A 16,779-nucleotide genomic window follows, 5' to 3' on the forward strand; every position below is an offset into this window, starting at 1 on the left:
TTCTGACAACTTGACACCTGTCCACATGTTTTGTTTTGTTGTCTGTCTCCCCCTTCTAGACTGTGAGCCTGTTGCTGGGTAGGGACCGTCTCCATATGTTGCCAACTTATACATCCCAAGTGCTTAGTACAGTGCTCTGAACACAGTAAGCACTCAAAAAATATGATTGAATGAATGCATGATTCACCAGGTCAGCTGGTTAGGGTCTTGGTTCTTTAGACATGCTGATTTGTTTCCATGTATTTTTTCCGGCTCTGAGTGAAATTCAGTAAAATTCTGAACCAAGTTGCACTGTCCTGCCAAAACTTTCAACAAATTAAGGCAAACTGTGACTGTAGGCTTTAATCTTTAGACTCTAAGTTCCTTGTGGGAAGGGGAAGTGTCTACCAACTGTCATACTGTACTCTTCCAAGCACTTAGTGCAATGCTCTGCATACAGTAACTGCTCAATAAATACTATTGCTTGGTGGATTTTAGTACAACGTTATGTCTCCATCAGCCAAAATTTGTTTGCAGGACTGGATTTCTGTCTCTAGACCCTCTAGTAACAACAACAATACCTATTTTTCTACATAGACCAAAAAATTATATTCCCCTTCCTTTGAAAAAAGCAGCAAGGATTTTGTCTCAAGAAATCAATGACAATAATTCTGTCATGCTGCATCCTTTTTGCTATTGGTTTTTACTTTACCTCATTTTTTTAATGGAGCGTGACATCCTTATTCTACCATCACTTGTTATTAAAGAATTAATAGCAAAACCCCAAACATATTCTGTCTTGCGTACTTGACTCGTGCTATTTGGAGAGCTGGCTTCCTGGTTAATGTAGTCAAATGAGGAATTCCACTGCATCCTTTCCTCCACTGCACATGCCACCATGAATAAGAGAAAATATTTTCCTTCCTATCAGTACTTCATTTCAAACAGAACACTGCTCTGTTCAGCAGGTATGAGCTCTGGCTGTTACCTTAGTGTCCCAGTCTTCGAGGTGCGCTCTTGTTTTCTGAGGTGAGTGAGGGTCTTACTCAGACCCAAGAAGTCCATTCCATGGGTCCTCTGCAAAACAAAGTGCTCCAGGGATGCTTATGCACTCTGTTCCTACTGGCTGCAGGGAGGGACTCGGAGTATCAATCAGCAATTTTCTATCCCGTGGTTCTGGAAGGGGGCTGTATAATTATCTTTTTAAGCACATTAGATATAGGCACAGGTGCTCTGGGCAAGCAGCCCACTTTGTGCTGTCATTGGGTAAAATTCGGGTATCCTAGCCTAATCAATTACAGCTCAGTCACTCCCTCTCCTATTTGCATGATTACAGCCAATTCTCAATTACTCAGGAGCTGGTTGCCCAAGCACTCTCCTCCTCATATCCTCCCTCTGGCTGCCTTCCTTTTTGAACATTTCCCTGTTCAAGTAAAAGTCCACTTAAAGGTTGCCTGGGAATAGAGCACAGGCCTGGGAATCAGAAGGTCCTGGGTTCTAATCCTGGGTCTGCCACTTGTCTGCAGTGTGACCTTGGGCAAGTCACTGCACTTCTCTGTGCCTGTTACTGTCATCCGTACAATGGGGATTAAGGCTGTGAGCCCTAGCTGGGACATGGACTGTTTCCAACCTGATTATTTTGTGGCTACCCCAGCATTTAATACGTTGTCTGGCACATTGTAAGTGCTTAACAAATACCTTAAAACAAACAAAAAATATACCAAAGAAACAAAGGTGCGAATGAGACATGGTTCCTGACTCCCAGGGGGCTCTAAAAACAAAAAGGGGAGAGGGGACTGGCACAGATTTGTTTTTGCTAAAAAGGATGTCAAAGAGAATAAAACCAGATTCAAATTTTTTTCATTATGGGCACATACTTGCATTATTTGAATATGCAACTATATTGCATATTTGAACACTGTTTTACAATATATTCATTTATTGCTCTGGGCAATACTTTCAGATATCTGGAAAACACTGGTGCATTTAAAAATGTGTCTTATGGGAAACTGTGCTTGCTAACATTATAAAGGAATTTAAGCAAGCTTGCAAATAGCCACTCTTCCACTTGCCCAAGTCACTATTACAGATAAGTGTGTTTACCATGGGAGTATATCACCTGTAAGGCACATCGACCTATATAAGTGCACAAAGTAGACACTTATCTACAATCACTGTGATACCCCCTAGATCAGCAGGATTTAACAGAAGAATTTTGAACAGTGGACAAAGCTCAATAAATACATTCTCGCATTCATGAATAAATGGCAAGTGGAGAACCATGTTGAACTACAAGAGGAACTGGCCCAGACAAGAACTAAAAGCTGAGGTATTGAAATGTCTGTTTACTGAGAAAGCCCAAACAGTGAAAGGTGAAGATGACTCAAAGTCCAAACATTTTCTCTTTTCTACCCCCTCATAGTCCTGCTGCTCAGAAAATGAAGGAAGGGGAAAAAATAACAGTGCTGAGATTGTAATAGTCAGGGAATGTTTAGTCTCAAATCCTGAAACCAAGACTCTTGTAATTTAGAGTTCAAAATGGCCATGACCCACACTCATTCCTGGTTAAAGAGAAAGGAGCACGTTTCATTTCCATCTCCTGGGGATAGAACCCATTTTTCATAATGTGGGGTTGAGGTTTCTGAACATTCTAGTTTATAGTGAAAGAGGGACTTAACTCTGTTTAACTATAGCACCTCCCATGATCGTCCACTCTTCCTCCCTGCCCCCTCTTTCTCCAGGCAAATACATAATTTTCAAGTTTCATACTGTAAAGATTTACTGGCCCATTGGAAAGTGAGTTCAGGTTTGGGAATCAGGACAATTGGTTTCTAATCTTGTCACTGGCCCTAGACCTGTGACTTCACTTAACCTTTCTGTGCCTCACTGTCCCCATCTATGATATGGGGACAATTATTCCAGCCTCTCCGTGACTGGGGCATATGAGGATTAAGTGATTGGGAGCTCTGAAATTATTTCAAAAAATGAAAGCCTATGCAAATTTAATGCGGCCTTGCTGTTTGGAAAAAAAGACAAGAGCAAACAAGGACCCAAAAGCTGAAACCAACTTTGACCACAACAGCTGTAAACCCTATTGTCTCAGGGTTTCAATCTTCATGTTGCTCAAAAAGCCCTTAGAGAAAAAACCACAGCAACTTTGAACTCAAGATGTTGCAACTCAAAGGCATACTTCTGTAGGGATATTTTTAAATGAATTAAAAAAGTTAAGGCTTTGTAGGTTGGCTGGTTGTCATTTATTTAAACTCTAGGAGGTTCTTCCCAGGGAGAGAGGTTTCGTTGGGGAGGGCCCATGGAACACTTATTTATGCTGTTCTGTATTTCTCAAAAAAAGGCATTAAGTCCTCGCATTCTTCTAGCTACCATATTTACAACTGCACCACAGAAGGACTGTAAATTGTAGTTCACCAGAGGCGTAAGGACTGAAATCTTTGACTGTAACAAAGACCAATCAATCAATCAATCGTATTTATTGAGTGCTTACTGTGTGCAGAGCACTGTACTAAGCACTTGGGAAGTACAAGTTGGCAACATATAGAGACAGTCCCTACCCAACAGTGGGCTCACAGTCTAGAAGGGGGAGACAGAGAACAAAACCAAACATATTAACAAAATAAAATAAATAGAATAGATATGTACAAGTAAAATAGAGTAATAAATATGTACAAACATATATACAGGTGCTGTGGGGAAGGGAAAGAGGTAAGACGGGGGGATGGAGAGGGGGACGAGGGGGACAGGAAGGAAGGGGCTCAGTCTGGGAAGGCCTCCTGGAGGAGGTGAGCTCTCAGTAGGGCTTTGAAGGGAGGAAGAGAGCTAGCTTGGCGGATGGGCAGAGGGAGGGCATTCCAGGCCTGGGGGATGGGGCCGGGGGTCGACAGCAGGACAGGCGAGAACGAGGTATGGTGAGGAGATTAGCGGCAGAGAAGCTGAGGGTGCGGGCTGGGCTGGAGAAGGAGAGAAGGGAGGTGAGGTAGGAGGGGGCGAGGTGATGGACAGCCTTGAAGCCCAGGGTGAGGAGTTTCTGCCTGATGCGCAGATTGATTGGTAGCCACTGGAGATTTTTGAGGAGGGGAGTAACATGCCCAGAGCGTTTCTGGACAAAGACAATCCGGGCAGCAGCATGAAGTATGGATTGAAGTGGGGAGAGACACGAGGATGGGAGATCAATTCTGGGATGAAATCTGAAGAGATGGAATTGGCATCCTCAACTTTCTACTTAGTAATACACATGAATAACCAATCCTTGGCAATGAAAGCAAGCTGCCAAATGCATGACTTCACTATGGCGAAGCATCGGCTGATGCTTCTTGATTTCTCTCTGCCCTGTAACTGTGGTGCTGGCTGCTTCTCAGAGTTTCACGGAGAAGCAAACAAGTTATAATGCTCCAATCCCACATCTGGATTGTAGTGTAAGCCTGACCAATAAACAAAAGAAATGCAGCTGTGGGCTGAACTTTAACCAGAGTTAGAGCTGGTTATTCCCCAGGCTGCAAGTGTTCCTCAGGCAGACAGATTGCATGTGGCCACCATCTCAGAAACTGAATTTTAATTAAAGCAGCCAGCATCAAAATATTAAGCATTACAGTAATTCAATAGCGTTAAATACAGAATTCATTGCTGTCTTTCAGGAATAGCTTTTAGAGATAACGTGAAGATCAGTCTGCCAATTTAGCTCCTCTAATGCCAACCTACTCAATGTACCTTGATCTTGTCTGTTTTGGCACTGACCTCTTAATCACATCCTCCCTCTGGCCTGGAATTCTGTCCCCCTTAATATACGACAGACTACAACCCTCCCCACCCTCAAAGCCCTATTAACATCTCATCTCCTCCAAGAGGCTTCACCAACTCAGCCTTCATTTTCCCTACTTGCTCTCCCTTCTGCATTGCCAGTTCACTTGGATCTGTATCCCTTAAGTGCTTGATATTCACCCCAGCTCTGCCATCTCCCTTATTTGTAATTTATTTTAATATCTGTCTCCCTCTTTAGCCTGCAAGCTCCTTGTAAGATCCCTGGCAGGGATCATATCTACCAACTCTATTGAACCATACCCTCCCAATGCTTAGTACAGTGCTCAACACCCAGGAAATGGTCAATTAATATCACTTGGATGCAGGATGACCTGACAGCCGAAGAGACTACAGCAAGGTAACTTGGCATGCATTTGGGTTGCCTTGGTAACTGCTGCACTCTGCCACCCATGTTCACCAGCTAATCTGCTGGCATAAACCCCTCATGGACTACTGTGGGTAGTTCTTCAGTCCGGAACCATTTTCACAAACAGGCAGATCTCCAGTAGGCAGAACCGGGACTAGAACCCAGGTTTCCTGATTCAATCAATCCACCAATCAATGATATCTATTGGACACTTACTGGCCTGCAGCTAGACCCAGTGGATAGAACACAGGCAGACTTGTCTACTGCGTGACCTTGGGCAAGTCACTTAAGTTACATAATCTGTAAAATGGAGATTAAGACTGTGAGTCCAATGTGGGACAAGGACTGTGTCCAACCTGATTAGCTTGTACCTACCTATAGTGCTTGACATATAGTTTGCGCTTAACATTATTATTATTACTGATTACTTATTGATGGCAGTGGTCTTTCCCCTCAACCTCTACAGGGCTGGAAGAGTCCCACAGTAATCAATGGATGCTGATATACAACTGGAGGAAAAGACCAGATAATCTCACAGAGGAATGGCTTCAGAGTCTCTAGACTGTAAACTCCTTGTGGGCAGGGGATGTGTCCATGAATTCTATTGTACTGTATTCTCCCAGGTGCCTAGTACAGTGCTCGGCATGCAGTATGTGCTCACATCCTCACCGATGGACTGAGTTGATGATTGTATGCTGCTGAAACCACAGCCAATTCTACTGCAAGCAAAAAATAGCTCTGGACAGCAATTCCATTTAGTTTTCGTGCATTTCTATTTGGTTGGGTCACTTGTAGAGATCAAAGCAGAGGGGAAGTATGCCATGCACAGAAGCCTCAGATATTAAGTCAGCATCTGTGCTGAGGAAGAAGTGAAAATGAAGCAAGAGACAAGTGACTTTCAGAGGTGCACGGGGGAATTAGAAAAGAAAAAAAGGCATCAGTGGAGTGAGTTCGGGAATAAGAAGAGTTGATATTTTAAAAGTGTGATTACGAACCACGCTCTTTGATGTACTTGCTGGAAACTTTCCATTATAAGGAGATGATACCCTGTCTGACCTCAACAATTAAGTGAAACACTCAAGGGTACAGGCAAGGGTTAGGGGAGAGAAAGACAGAAGCAGAATGACTTGTGTCCCAATTGGAAAAATATTGGCAGCATGATGTTTGTTGCTAGGTGCCTCCAGTGGCCCATAACCCATAACTGTGAAGCCTCCTTATCCCAGGTTAATCTGGGCTCGCTTATCCATTGATTCAAATTAAAACAACTTTGAAAAGGCTAATCTGGTCAATCTAGGAATTAGCTAATATAGCAAGGATTGTTTGTCCTGGTAATATAATGGAGGAGCACTGGCTTTTCAATATATTTCTTGCCAATTATCAAACAATTGTTAGCTTGCACTGACTCACAATTGATTATATACACAGGATGAATTTAGAGGGTTGTACCCATTTCTAGCCCTCAAATCATTTGCTTTTTAAAATTGGGATTAATCCTCTCCAGTTTTATTTGTTTTAATTTTGCTCTCAACATTTTAACTGGCAAAGACTTGTCAGTTTAAGTCCATTCTTACTCTGCCATTGTCAAAAGTGGATTTTATGCCTCTTTTAGATCATCCATAGAACCAAAATGCATTTCAGAATGGGATTTCAGAATGGGATTTCTGGAATGTGCAGCCATTTTAGATGAGCTGATTTATTTTTTCCTGGGTGATTTCCCTTCTTCCCCCTCAGATACTTGTAACACGTAGTCATTTTCCCTTCTCTTTTCTGAACAGCAACAGTCATCTTGTTCTGACATAAAGCCATCCACACCGAACCAGCATTCAGCTGTTCCTCAATTTGGGATTGACATTAGAGTGTAATTCTATAAGTTAAGCACTTTTGGGCCAAATTAAACATTGCAAATATTCAGGGACAAACTGTGCACACCTCCCCCGCCCCCACCCCACCCCTTACCACTCTGTCACTGAGTATTAGCAAAGGCCAGAACAGAGAATATCAAGAGGTAGAGCACTAGGAGAAAAACAGAGAGGACAAGAAGGGGAAGTGAATGAGTATTTTTCAGGTTATTTGGCTGTTGAAGAATGGGCATTTTTGCAAGTATTCTGGAAAGGAAACAACCATACTACAATGGACTGGGAGGGTGTCATCATGCCATGCATGGAAAGATGGCCCCCCAAAATGACTGGCTAGTGGGCTTCCAAATGCCTCTAAAACAGGGTAAACCCCATTCATCTAGCATTAACAGTTGAAAAGAGATTAAATGCAGAATTTCATCAGAGATAACAATAAAAGCAACAGATAGTGAAAAAAAAAAGAGATAATGAAAATACATTTGACATTTTTCCACTGTGTAGCTAATAATGCACATTTTTTCAGAGCTAACAAGTTGAAAGCTCCTGAAAGCAGTGACTTCTCCAGTGCACTTCACAGCAGAAACAGAGCTGCCTAATCACTTAATATGGAAGCATATTATAAATCAAAGCACATGCATAAGATAATTTTTTTGACCCCAGAAACATTTTCAATTTCCTATAGCCTGTATCTCTGAGACACAACTGCACAAGCTCAGTCATTTGCTCCTGTTAAAAAGACTGGGTCAAATGCAAGAATATTTATGACAAAGAAATGTGAGTCAGTTTCTATCATTTCCTATTTCTAAAAAAAAATAAAAATCTGAATTTGGCAAGAAGTATTTCAGAATCACGTCTTGTGTTTTCCTACACCTTGACTCCTTGCTTAGAGATGAAAATTTCACCATCATAGTGATCCGGAATTACAAATCTTCTGTTCTAATCCAAATGAAGGGTTCCAGTTGAGACAAACGGCAATAATAATAATGGTATTTGTTAAGCACTTACTATGTGCCAGGTGCACCGTGGTGGAGCCATGACCTTAGAACACATGACTTTCTGATTCCCCGGCCCATGCTCTATACACCAGGAAGCACTAAATATCTAATTTGATATCTGAAGAAAGTCTGGAGCTGGGTTTTAATCCCAGCTTCCCCACTTGCCTACTGTGTGACCTTGGGCAAGTCACTTACATTCTCTGCACCTCAATTACCTCACCTGTAAAATGGGAACTAACACTGTGAGCCCCATTTGGGACAGGGACTGTTGCCTATCTGATTAGCTGCCTATCTGATTAGCTTGTTTCTACTCCAGTGCCTAGTATAGTGCCTGGAACATAGTAAGCATTTTTAAAATACCATTAAAAATTAATATTTCTTCATACTGATTTCGCCTTAAGAATTTTCAAAAGCATCAAGTTTTCCATCATCCCTGCCCACATTCTTTTGGCACAACTGTAACAGTCTCGGACAGAGAAGAACCATGATTCAGACCACAACTTTCTGGTTCTTCCTCCATAAAAATTACCTTGCCTACTTGATAGAAAGTATAAAACCTCAGAGATTGGGGGGGGTGGGGGGCGGTGTTTAAACACTGAAAAGGACATGTGACACTCAAAGCTCAGCTCTCACATCATCTGCCTTTCAGAGCCTTGTCAAGCTCCCAGAAGCCCCAACTGCTGTAAGTTGGACCTGACAAATTAAAAACCCCCTCGATGACTCCTGTTTGTTTCTTGGGCTTGATGCCTCTTATCCATCCTCCAAACCTCAGCTTTTGTCCAGCACTGAGAATCTGCTTCTACATCAGAACAAAATCTGCTCTATTACTGAGACTCAAGCATTATGATAAAAACATTTAGCTTGCAGGGCTATTTTCAGCATCTTCCACTGAGAACTCGAATAGAAATTAGGTGGAGGTCACTGTGTTCCTAAAAATGAATTGCAAATTAACTTTCATCATAAACTTGTGTTGCCACCAGATTCAACATCTCCTCCCTTGGCAGCTCCAAACCCAAAAGTGATGGCACTGGAACTGGGTGACTGGCCTAGTGCTTGATTCAGTAGGTACCTTTCCTATTCACCTTCAGGACCCTGGCTAGGAAGTTCAGACCCATTAATGGAATAGTGACTGTAGTAGCTGCAGGCTTGAAGGGACACATTTTTGAAGTGTAAAATAATCACCACTAAGCTTAAGAAAAGAACAACTTTGGTTTTGTAGGAAAAAAAAAAAAAAGAAAAAACAGCTTTTACAGTTACCTAGCCTGTGACTGCAAACTCAAGCACATTATGTTTGCCTTGAACTGTCTTGACAAAGAAGGGCCTCAATTTAGAAATACAGGCTTGACAGAAACAAGAAAGAAGCAATAAGCATGCAGAAGGGATACAGAACACATGACTGCTCCGATTTCAAATGACTCAAAATGGGAAACAAATGTTTCACTCCAAGTTTAAGCCTAAGGTCAAGGTATACATGTGTGACAGTATGTTGATTGCAGGTTCTCCAAATCCTGTGTGGTTTTGGGATGGTGTACAGAGGTTTCGAGGAATCTAATCAAGGCCCACAGATACCCTGAAGGATCTGGGCTGAGCCAAAGGGGCTCCTCATTTGAGGACCCCCAAGGGTTAGGGAAGTGGGGATTCCTAGACCCTAATTTTATTCAGATCACTCAAAATGCTCTTCAGCCCCATCCCAGCTCCTCCATTGGAACCAGAGACAGCGCAATGGATCTTTAGCACCCCAACCTTCATAATCCAGGGGCTGTGTAGGGAACGGTTAGCCCCAAGACACTCCTGGAGTCCCATCTGGGGCCAAGAGCAGGTGCTTGAATCAATCAAAACCCCCACGGTATGAACTATTGCTGTTTCCCAGCTTCTAAAGTTGGTGATGGGACTCTATTCTGGAGGGAATCGATTAATAGTATGTATTGAGTGCTAACCGTGTACAGAGCACTGTACTAAGTGCTTGGGAGAGTATAATACAATAGAGTAGGTAAGTCTGATCCCTGCCTCAAGGAGATTACAGGCTAGTGGGAGAGATGAGAGGATACAATGACAGATTCTCTCCCATCTTCCCCTATATGCCCTTTTCTCTACCTCAAATTTCATACAGTTTGCTGTTATCTCTTTGGCAGATTTAAAAATGTTATTCCAAATGATCAAGACCATTCCCCTCTCCCCTGCTAAAAGTTCTGATTCCCCTGAACACAGGAAAGGAAAAATTCTCGTGAAACAGAAAGATAAGAACTTTTTGCATTAACTGAAATCCACTAAGAAATGCATGCATCCTCAAGGCCCCTTGAAGTAGATGTCAGGGGTGTTTTAAGAGTCTAAATCTAGACTCAATTCCAAATCTAGAGAACTTGAGAATCACAGCATTTCTTGCGAACAGTGGCATTATCTGCACTATCAAACTAAAAAAACTTCAAACCTCTATATGAGTCTATTGTAAAGCAAAAACAGATTGCACTGAAGGAACTCATATTGAGAGTTAAGAGCCCAATATCCAAATGACCTGGGTTTTCAAGGCTCCATTCCCTCGAGAGTACATACTTTCATTAAATAGCTGAGTATCAATGGCAGCACCATGTTCCACAATATCCATCATGAGATCCACAGCATAATCATAACAAGAATTAAAGAATGCCAAACTGACAGCACAGATTAAACTTAACCAATATGAACCTTTCAAAATTTCCCCTCTCTATATACATTTACATTAGAAATGTTTCAAGAGAATAAACATTACTTTGCAGTTTAAGCTTAAGAGTTTTCTTACCCAGTCGAACTCAGAACAGCTGTCAGAAGCCAAACATTTGTAAATACAAACACTCAAGGTACAGAGTCAAAAGGGTTTCAGATCTAAAGGAAAGAACGGAAAAAAAAGCACTTTACATTAACAAAAGAAAAAAAGGTCCCAAAGATATTTTCCAGAATGGCCTTTTGCTGTGACTATTGAAAACATATGCAACTTCTGGCTCCAATAAGGTTGTTTATGATTGAATTTAAAATAAGAAAGGATACTTTAGCTTGGAAAATGATCACATAACATATTATTGCATAAGGGAAGAATTCAATCTGATTTCTTTTCTTTTTTCTAAAAGAGGTTAACAGAGGTATTACTTTCAGGCACAAACAGACCAACTTCTGCATAGCTCATGAACTGTTCTTACACTGGGCCCTCACTTCTGGCTTACAATCAAACTCATTGTTTCCGGGACCTTCCATTTTATCCCAACACCTGTGTCACTTTATTCTGCACAAATTCTCTAAGATGTATAGTCTTTATAAAACCATTCAGGCATATTTCTCTCATTAAATTCAGAGGTTCAGCCCTGAAGCATTGCCAAAAAGCCACAGAATCTTATTGTAAAGATGTCCTTAAGATCCCATCACTTGTAAACAGATTTTAACAGGATGCCTCCCTTGCCTCGGCCCCGGGCCCTTTTCCAAAAATGCCCCCAGCTCAGCCCCACTGGAGCTCCCCAATCGTGGTTCTTGTAGTGTACTCTACCTCTTGCTAGCATTTCTTTAGGACAATCTTCAGGGGCTCAAATATCACCCAAGAGGCTCAGGAATGTTCGGAGGAAGCCAGGTTAACGCTCACATTCACCCTCCCATCTTGAGAACCGTTCATGAAGGAAAGTTGTTCCCTTAAGTTTCATCAGTAGGCCTAATGTTTGAACTTCTGGCTCTGGTTGGAAGAACATTATCCAATTTTCCAACAGCACCTTATTCAAAACGAACAGTGAAAGCAACATAATCAGAGATCTGACTGAACTCTTAAGAGGAACGTTTCTCTGCTTTTCTCTGAGCTACTGTTGGCCTCCAATTCCACAGCTTCCAAGATGTTGCCAAGCAATCCCAGCATTAATCTGGGTGAGGTTTGAGGCCTGGGAAATGATTCAAGGATGTATATTTTAATGTCACAATGACCTTTCCATCTTAGGTCAACTGAGGACATACGAGATAATATCCTGAGGACTAGACTTAGACACTGTTTCTTCTTCTGACAGCCTTCTTTATTTTGCTACTTGGCATTCGAAAAATTATCTTTGGCTGAGACCCTTTATAAGCTCCCTCTCCCCAGGGCATTCCTGTTAAAATGAATAGAAATGAAATTTCATAAAAAGAATGGAAGGAACTTAATTGCTAATTACAGTAGATTGATTACTGTAGCCTCTTTAGGTATCATACATTCCAAGCCACTTTTGTTGCTCTTCAAAGCCATGCAATAAATGATAAAACACAATGGCAGAATCCTTCCGTGGATGGCTCAGAACTAAATCTGGGGAGATCAAAGACCCCACACATGGATCCTGGTGACCCCCAGCCAGATGTCCAGTACAGCTTTAGAAATTTACTCTCTTTTCGACCTGTAAGGACAATTTTCTCTCCAATTCATCTCCAGTGCATTGTGTGAGTGTTCATAAAATCCATTTATGTTTATAAATCTCTCACATAGAGAGGATGACTTCATAGGCTGCTTAGTCTCAGGATGGGTGTGAATGTGCTTGTGAGTCTGAAGGAAGCAGATTGGGTTAGAGGACAACAGAAGAGGGCAAGGATTTTACCTTCCCTGGCTAAAGCAAATTAATGCAACTCAAAGCAGGGAGTACAGTCCATGTTAACTCCTAAACAGATAGCAGAGTTCAGATGGGTGGCCAGTCCCTAGAACCATGAAAAATATGGTATCAAAGAACTGCCTAGTGGCTATTCCCCAGAGATGGTTGGGGTATTTATTAAGCCCTTACTAAGGGCTAACTATGAAGGCATTTAGGGATAATCAGATAAGACACAAGAGATGTTTCTGAGGGGCCAGAAGTACTTCCCATCAGGAGCTTGAGCGGAACCCAATCGACTGCTTACCAGTTTGCCTACGATTTCTACTACTGGCCCAAACTAAGAACCCACAGAGGAGGGACAGTCCCCTCCCCCATTACCACTGCCATTCAACTGCCACTGAATAAGATCCTGCCTCAAAGAAAAATCCATCTAAAAATATTCAGAAGGAATCTCGATAGATGTGTCAACTTTGGGAGAACGTCATGACAAGGATGTTTGTGCTGATGATGAAGTAGTCACACCTGAAAACTGACTGAACTTGAAATCATGTTTCAATTGAAATGAAACATAAGACACATTTTAGGCTTTAGCAACAAAACAAAAATTTTAAAGGGCCCCTCATGAGACATTTTGGTTAAAGGACGTATCAGGAAAGCTGTTGTTAATCAACCATTAGTCTGTCCCCTTTGCATCCTAGCGTGACCACAACACAAGACCAGAAATACAATAACAGACTTGTTTTGGGTTGAAAAAAAGGTGCTGAAGTAAAAACAGTGAGTGTTGCACTCAGTTTTATAACAAGAGTGCTTATTACACATTTTAGAAAGAATGTGGCTATTCTGTGTAGGGAAATGTCGAGGTGGGGGACATTCTTTCAAAAATATGCATCTGTCTGCAATGCAGTGCAATATGAGGTGTGTGGACCACAATGTGAGTTCTCATTCCAGATCTTTCTTCATGAGCATCTGGCAAAGCTTGTTCCCAAAGGTCCCCTACACATTCCCAGAGAGCAATACCTAACCCATTCAGAGCGAATGAGACTAAGCTTATGTCACTAAAGCCAAAGCCTGAGAAATACATAAGCATAAAATTGAATATATGTGCTTGGATACAAACACATTACACCATCAACTCAATTATCGACAAGGTTAGGGCAGATGAAGGAAAACCCAGATTATCCAATAATTTCATTACCACTATAAAATTCAATCTCCTCCCCCACCCACCTTCATTTTCAGAGCTGCTAAAAATGGACCAAAAGCAGGCTGCAGAATGGAAAGTAGGGGAGACATGGATAATCCACACACTGCATCATCAGCCTGAATAATCAAGAATTGCAGCTCCATATTCATTTTCTTCTTCCAATGCCTTCAACAGTACAATTAGAAAATGATGATTCATTTAATTTTCAGAAACAAAACGCTTCTGAGAGCCCTCTGAACTGCAGTTACTTCAGGGTTGAATGATACATCTGAAAGCACCAACATTTTCTTTGCAAAAACTGCAAGGGTGATTTTAATCCTAATCAGTAGTGTTTTGAGGAGGGAGAGGGTAGGAGAATTTCTAATTTTCATTACCTACAAAGTATGAAGCAGGAAAGGGTTTAGTCCAAACAAACTGATCATTGTAAGTTTTTCTGAAATACTTGCCAGAAACTCCCTTAATGACAATTAATCACATTTGGTTCCATTTTTTATCATTTGTAAGGAGTGATGTCCAAAAGAAGGCTCTTCAGTTGCCACCCAAATGACAAAAAGAGCATAGTTGTGCATTACCAAAAATTCCAATAGTGAAGAGATCGAACATCGAAACACTTGATCCCCCACACCTTGGGCAATATCCTTGACCCTTTGCTCTCTTTCAACTACCCTATTCAGTCAATCGACAAATCCTTACAGTTCTTGACAGCATTTTCTGAATTCTCTCCTTCCCCTCCCTCCAAACTGTCACCATACTGGTCCAAACATTTGTCATATCCTGACTTGACTACTGTATCTGCCTCCCTGCAGAACTCCCTGCCTCTAATCATATTTCACTCTGCCGTCCCAGTCATTTTTCTAAACCACTGTTCTGCTCATATCTCCCTACTCTTCAAAAGCTTCCAATGACAGCCCATTCCCCTCCGTACCACTGACTATGGGGGATTCAATACTTTCATTCATTCAATCACATTTATTGAGCAATTACTATATTCCCTCCCTCAAACTTTGAGCCCCATGAATGGCAAAGACTGTATCCACTGTACTTAAGTGTATACTCCAGCATTTAGTACTATGCTTGCCACATAGCAAGTGCTTAATCAATACCAAAACTAGCAAATGTGACAATTATTTATTTCCAAACCCCTTCATCAGTCTTTCTCTTCCATGCACACCCAGGAAGCCTGCTGGCTGGCAAAGGGAGTCTCAAACTAGGTTGGGAGAGAGGGTTCCATAATGAGGGTTTATCACCATTCCTCTTACTGAAAACTGAGCGGATCTTTTTCCTCAGAGACACTCTTGGCCTTGGGCCCCTTACCTCAGACAGGTAATTCATCCAGCCACTCCACAACTCCAGGACCTAATACCCCACCCAGCAAATTTTGCTGAGAGGCCCCCCAAGTCGTAGGCAGAGGTGAGAGCCAGAAGCTTGTTTCCTTCCCTCCTCCAGCTCCCCAGTTCCCCAACTGCTTCTCCAGTTTTTCTTCCTGGCAGCTCTCTCCAGCTGCTGCCTACTGGGCCATTAGACAGATTGTCTCCTGGCCACCCACCTGCAACAGAAGAGAGGAAGGGAGCAGATGGCAATCAGCCAGCCACTCCTGCCACCTGTACCAGAGAGCCAGAAATGCTTTCCCAACAGAAACTGCAACTATTACTTCACTTCAGAGGTTCCTCTCCCTACAATACTTTTTGGGGGACTCAGATTAAAAAAGCAACAGTGAAAGAGGCCTTCACTCCCCCCCTTTAATAAAATTCTCCTGTCAAAAATTCCAACTGCTGGGATCCTTTCTTTCCAGTTCCCTACATCACAATGCCATTTTTCAAAAATTTTCCACGTCCTCTTCTTATTCTAAGTTTGATTCTCTCCTTCTATGGAGCAATTCACTTTGCAACCTTAAATCTGTTTCTAATCAACTAATTGAAGTTCTTGGACCCACTTTGGCTGCGGACAAGTGGACACATTCTTACTTTTTTCTTAAAAAAAAAAAAACCAACAGCAATAGCTCATCCTCTCCCTTAAGCTTGCAGGAGTGCCCTTCAAAGTAATTCCCAGACATGAAAGGAGTTTAATAAATTAATTCCTGACAGCTCAACAGGAGGTTCTTCTAGAATGCCATGTCTGCAATATGTCCAACATCTTATCTTCCAAACTGCCCAGGATTATTTCAGAGAAACTGTTGGATGCATGAAGATGGAGAGCTATATAACAGTCAAAGTTAGGGGGTGGGAGGGAAAGCACTGCTAATATCCATTAAGGAGAGAACCTGTCTGAATATTGTAGATCCTTCCTGGATCTACAAAGAAGGAAACCCTGATTAAAGAGCAAACAGTTGTGACCCAATTGTCCAATGTCTAGGAACAATTAAACCATAAGGTGGAGAACTTCTGACTTTTTCCAAGGGCTAATCAATTACTGAGCATTTACTGTTTACGCAGCACTGTACTAAGCATTTGGAAGAGTACAATACAATAGAGCTGGTAGGTATGATCCCTGCTTACAAGGTGTTTTGAGTCTAGAGGAGAAGACTGTGACCTTGGCAAGGACTTCAGCCATCTCATCTGTAAAATGGGATAATGAAAGGGTCACAATTACGTTATCCAGCACTCTTCCCCACTGTAAAGTTCTAGGAACCAGTATGGCCTAGTGGAAAGAGCCCAGGCTTCGGAGTCAGAGGACCTGTGTTCTAATCCCAGCTCTGCCTCCTGCCTATTGTGTGACCTTGGGAAAGTCATTTAACTTTTCTGGGCCTCAGTTTCCTCATCTGCAAAGTGGGGATGCAAAACCTGCCCTCCCACCTACAAAGCCTGTGAATCCCAAATGGGCCAGGGACTGTGTCTAATTTTATTAACTTATATCTACCCCAGCGACTAGTACAGTGCTTGACACAGAGTAAGTGCTTACCAAATACCTCAATTAATTACTACCCCTACTTAGGTAAAACCAATGGAATGATGGGAAAGCACTGGGTTTTATGAGCTAGGATTATGGAATAAGAATAACAATGAGC

General features: G+C 41.9%; 1 protein-coding gene across 9 annotated transcripts in view; it reads right to left on the reverse strand.

The window, feature by feature from the left end:
- The window catches only part of SMYD3 (SET and MYND domain containing 3), a 344,076-nt gene that overhangs the window by 79,364 nt on the left and 247,933 nt on the right, over window positions 1–16,779 (reverse strand). The window contains exon 1 of one of the 9 annotated variants that reach the window (XM_038761109.1): window positions 15,090–15,161. The exons of the other annotated variants lie outside the window; for them this stretch is intronic. Within the exon in view, the coding sequence (XP_038617037.1) occupies window positions 15,090–15,107 (18 nt within the window). The 5' untranslated portion in view covers window positions 15,108–15,161. Of the gene's footprint in view, window positions 1–15,089; window positions 15,162–16,779 lie in introns of those variants that run through there. 9 annotated transcript variants of the gene reach the window in all.

The sequence above is a fragment of the Tachyglossus aculeatus genome, chromosome 19 (genome assembly GCF_015852505.1).
Source record: "Tachyglossus aculeatus isolate mTacAcu1 chromosome 19, mTacAcu1.pri, whole genome shotgun sequence".
Lineage (NCBI taxonomy): Eukaryota > Metazoa > Chordata > Mammalia > Monotremata > Tachyglossidae > Tachyglossus > Tachyglossus aculeatus.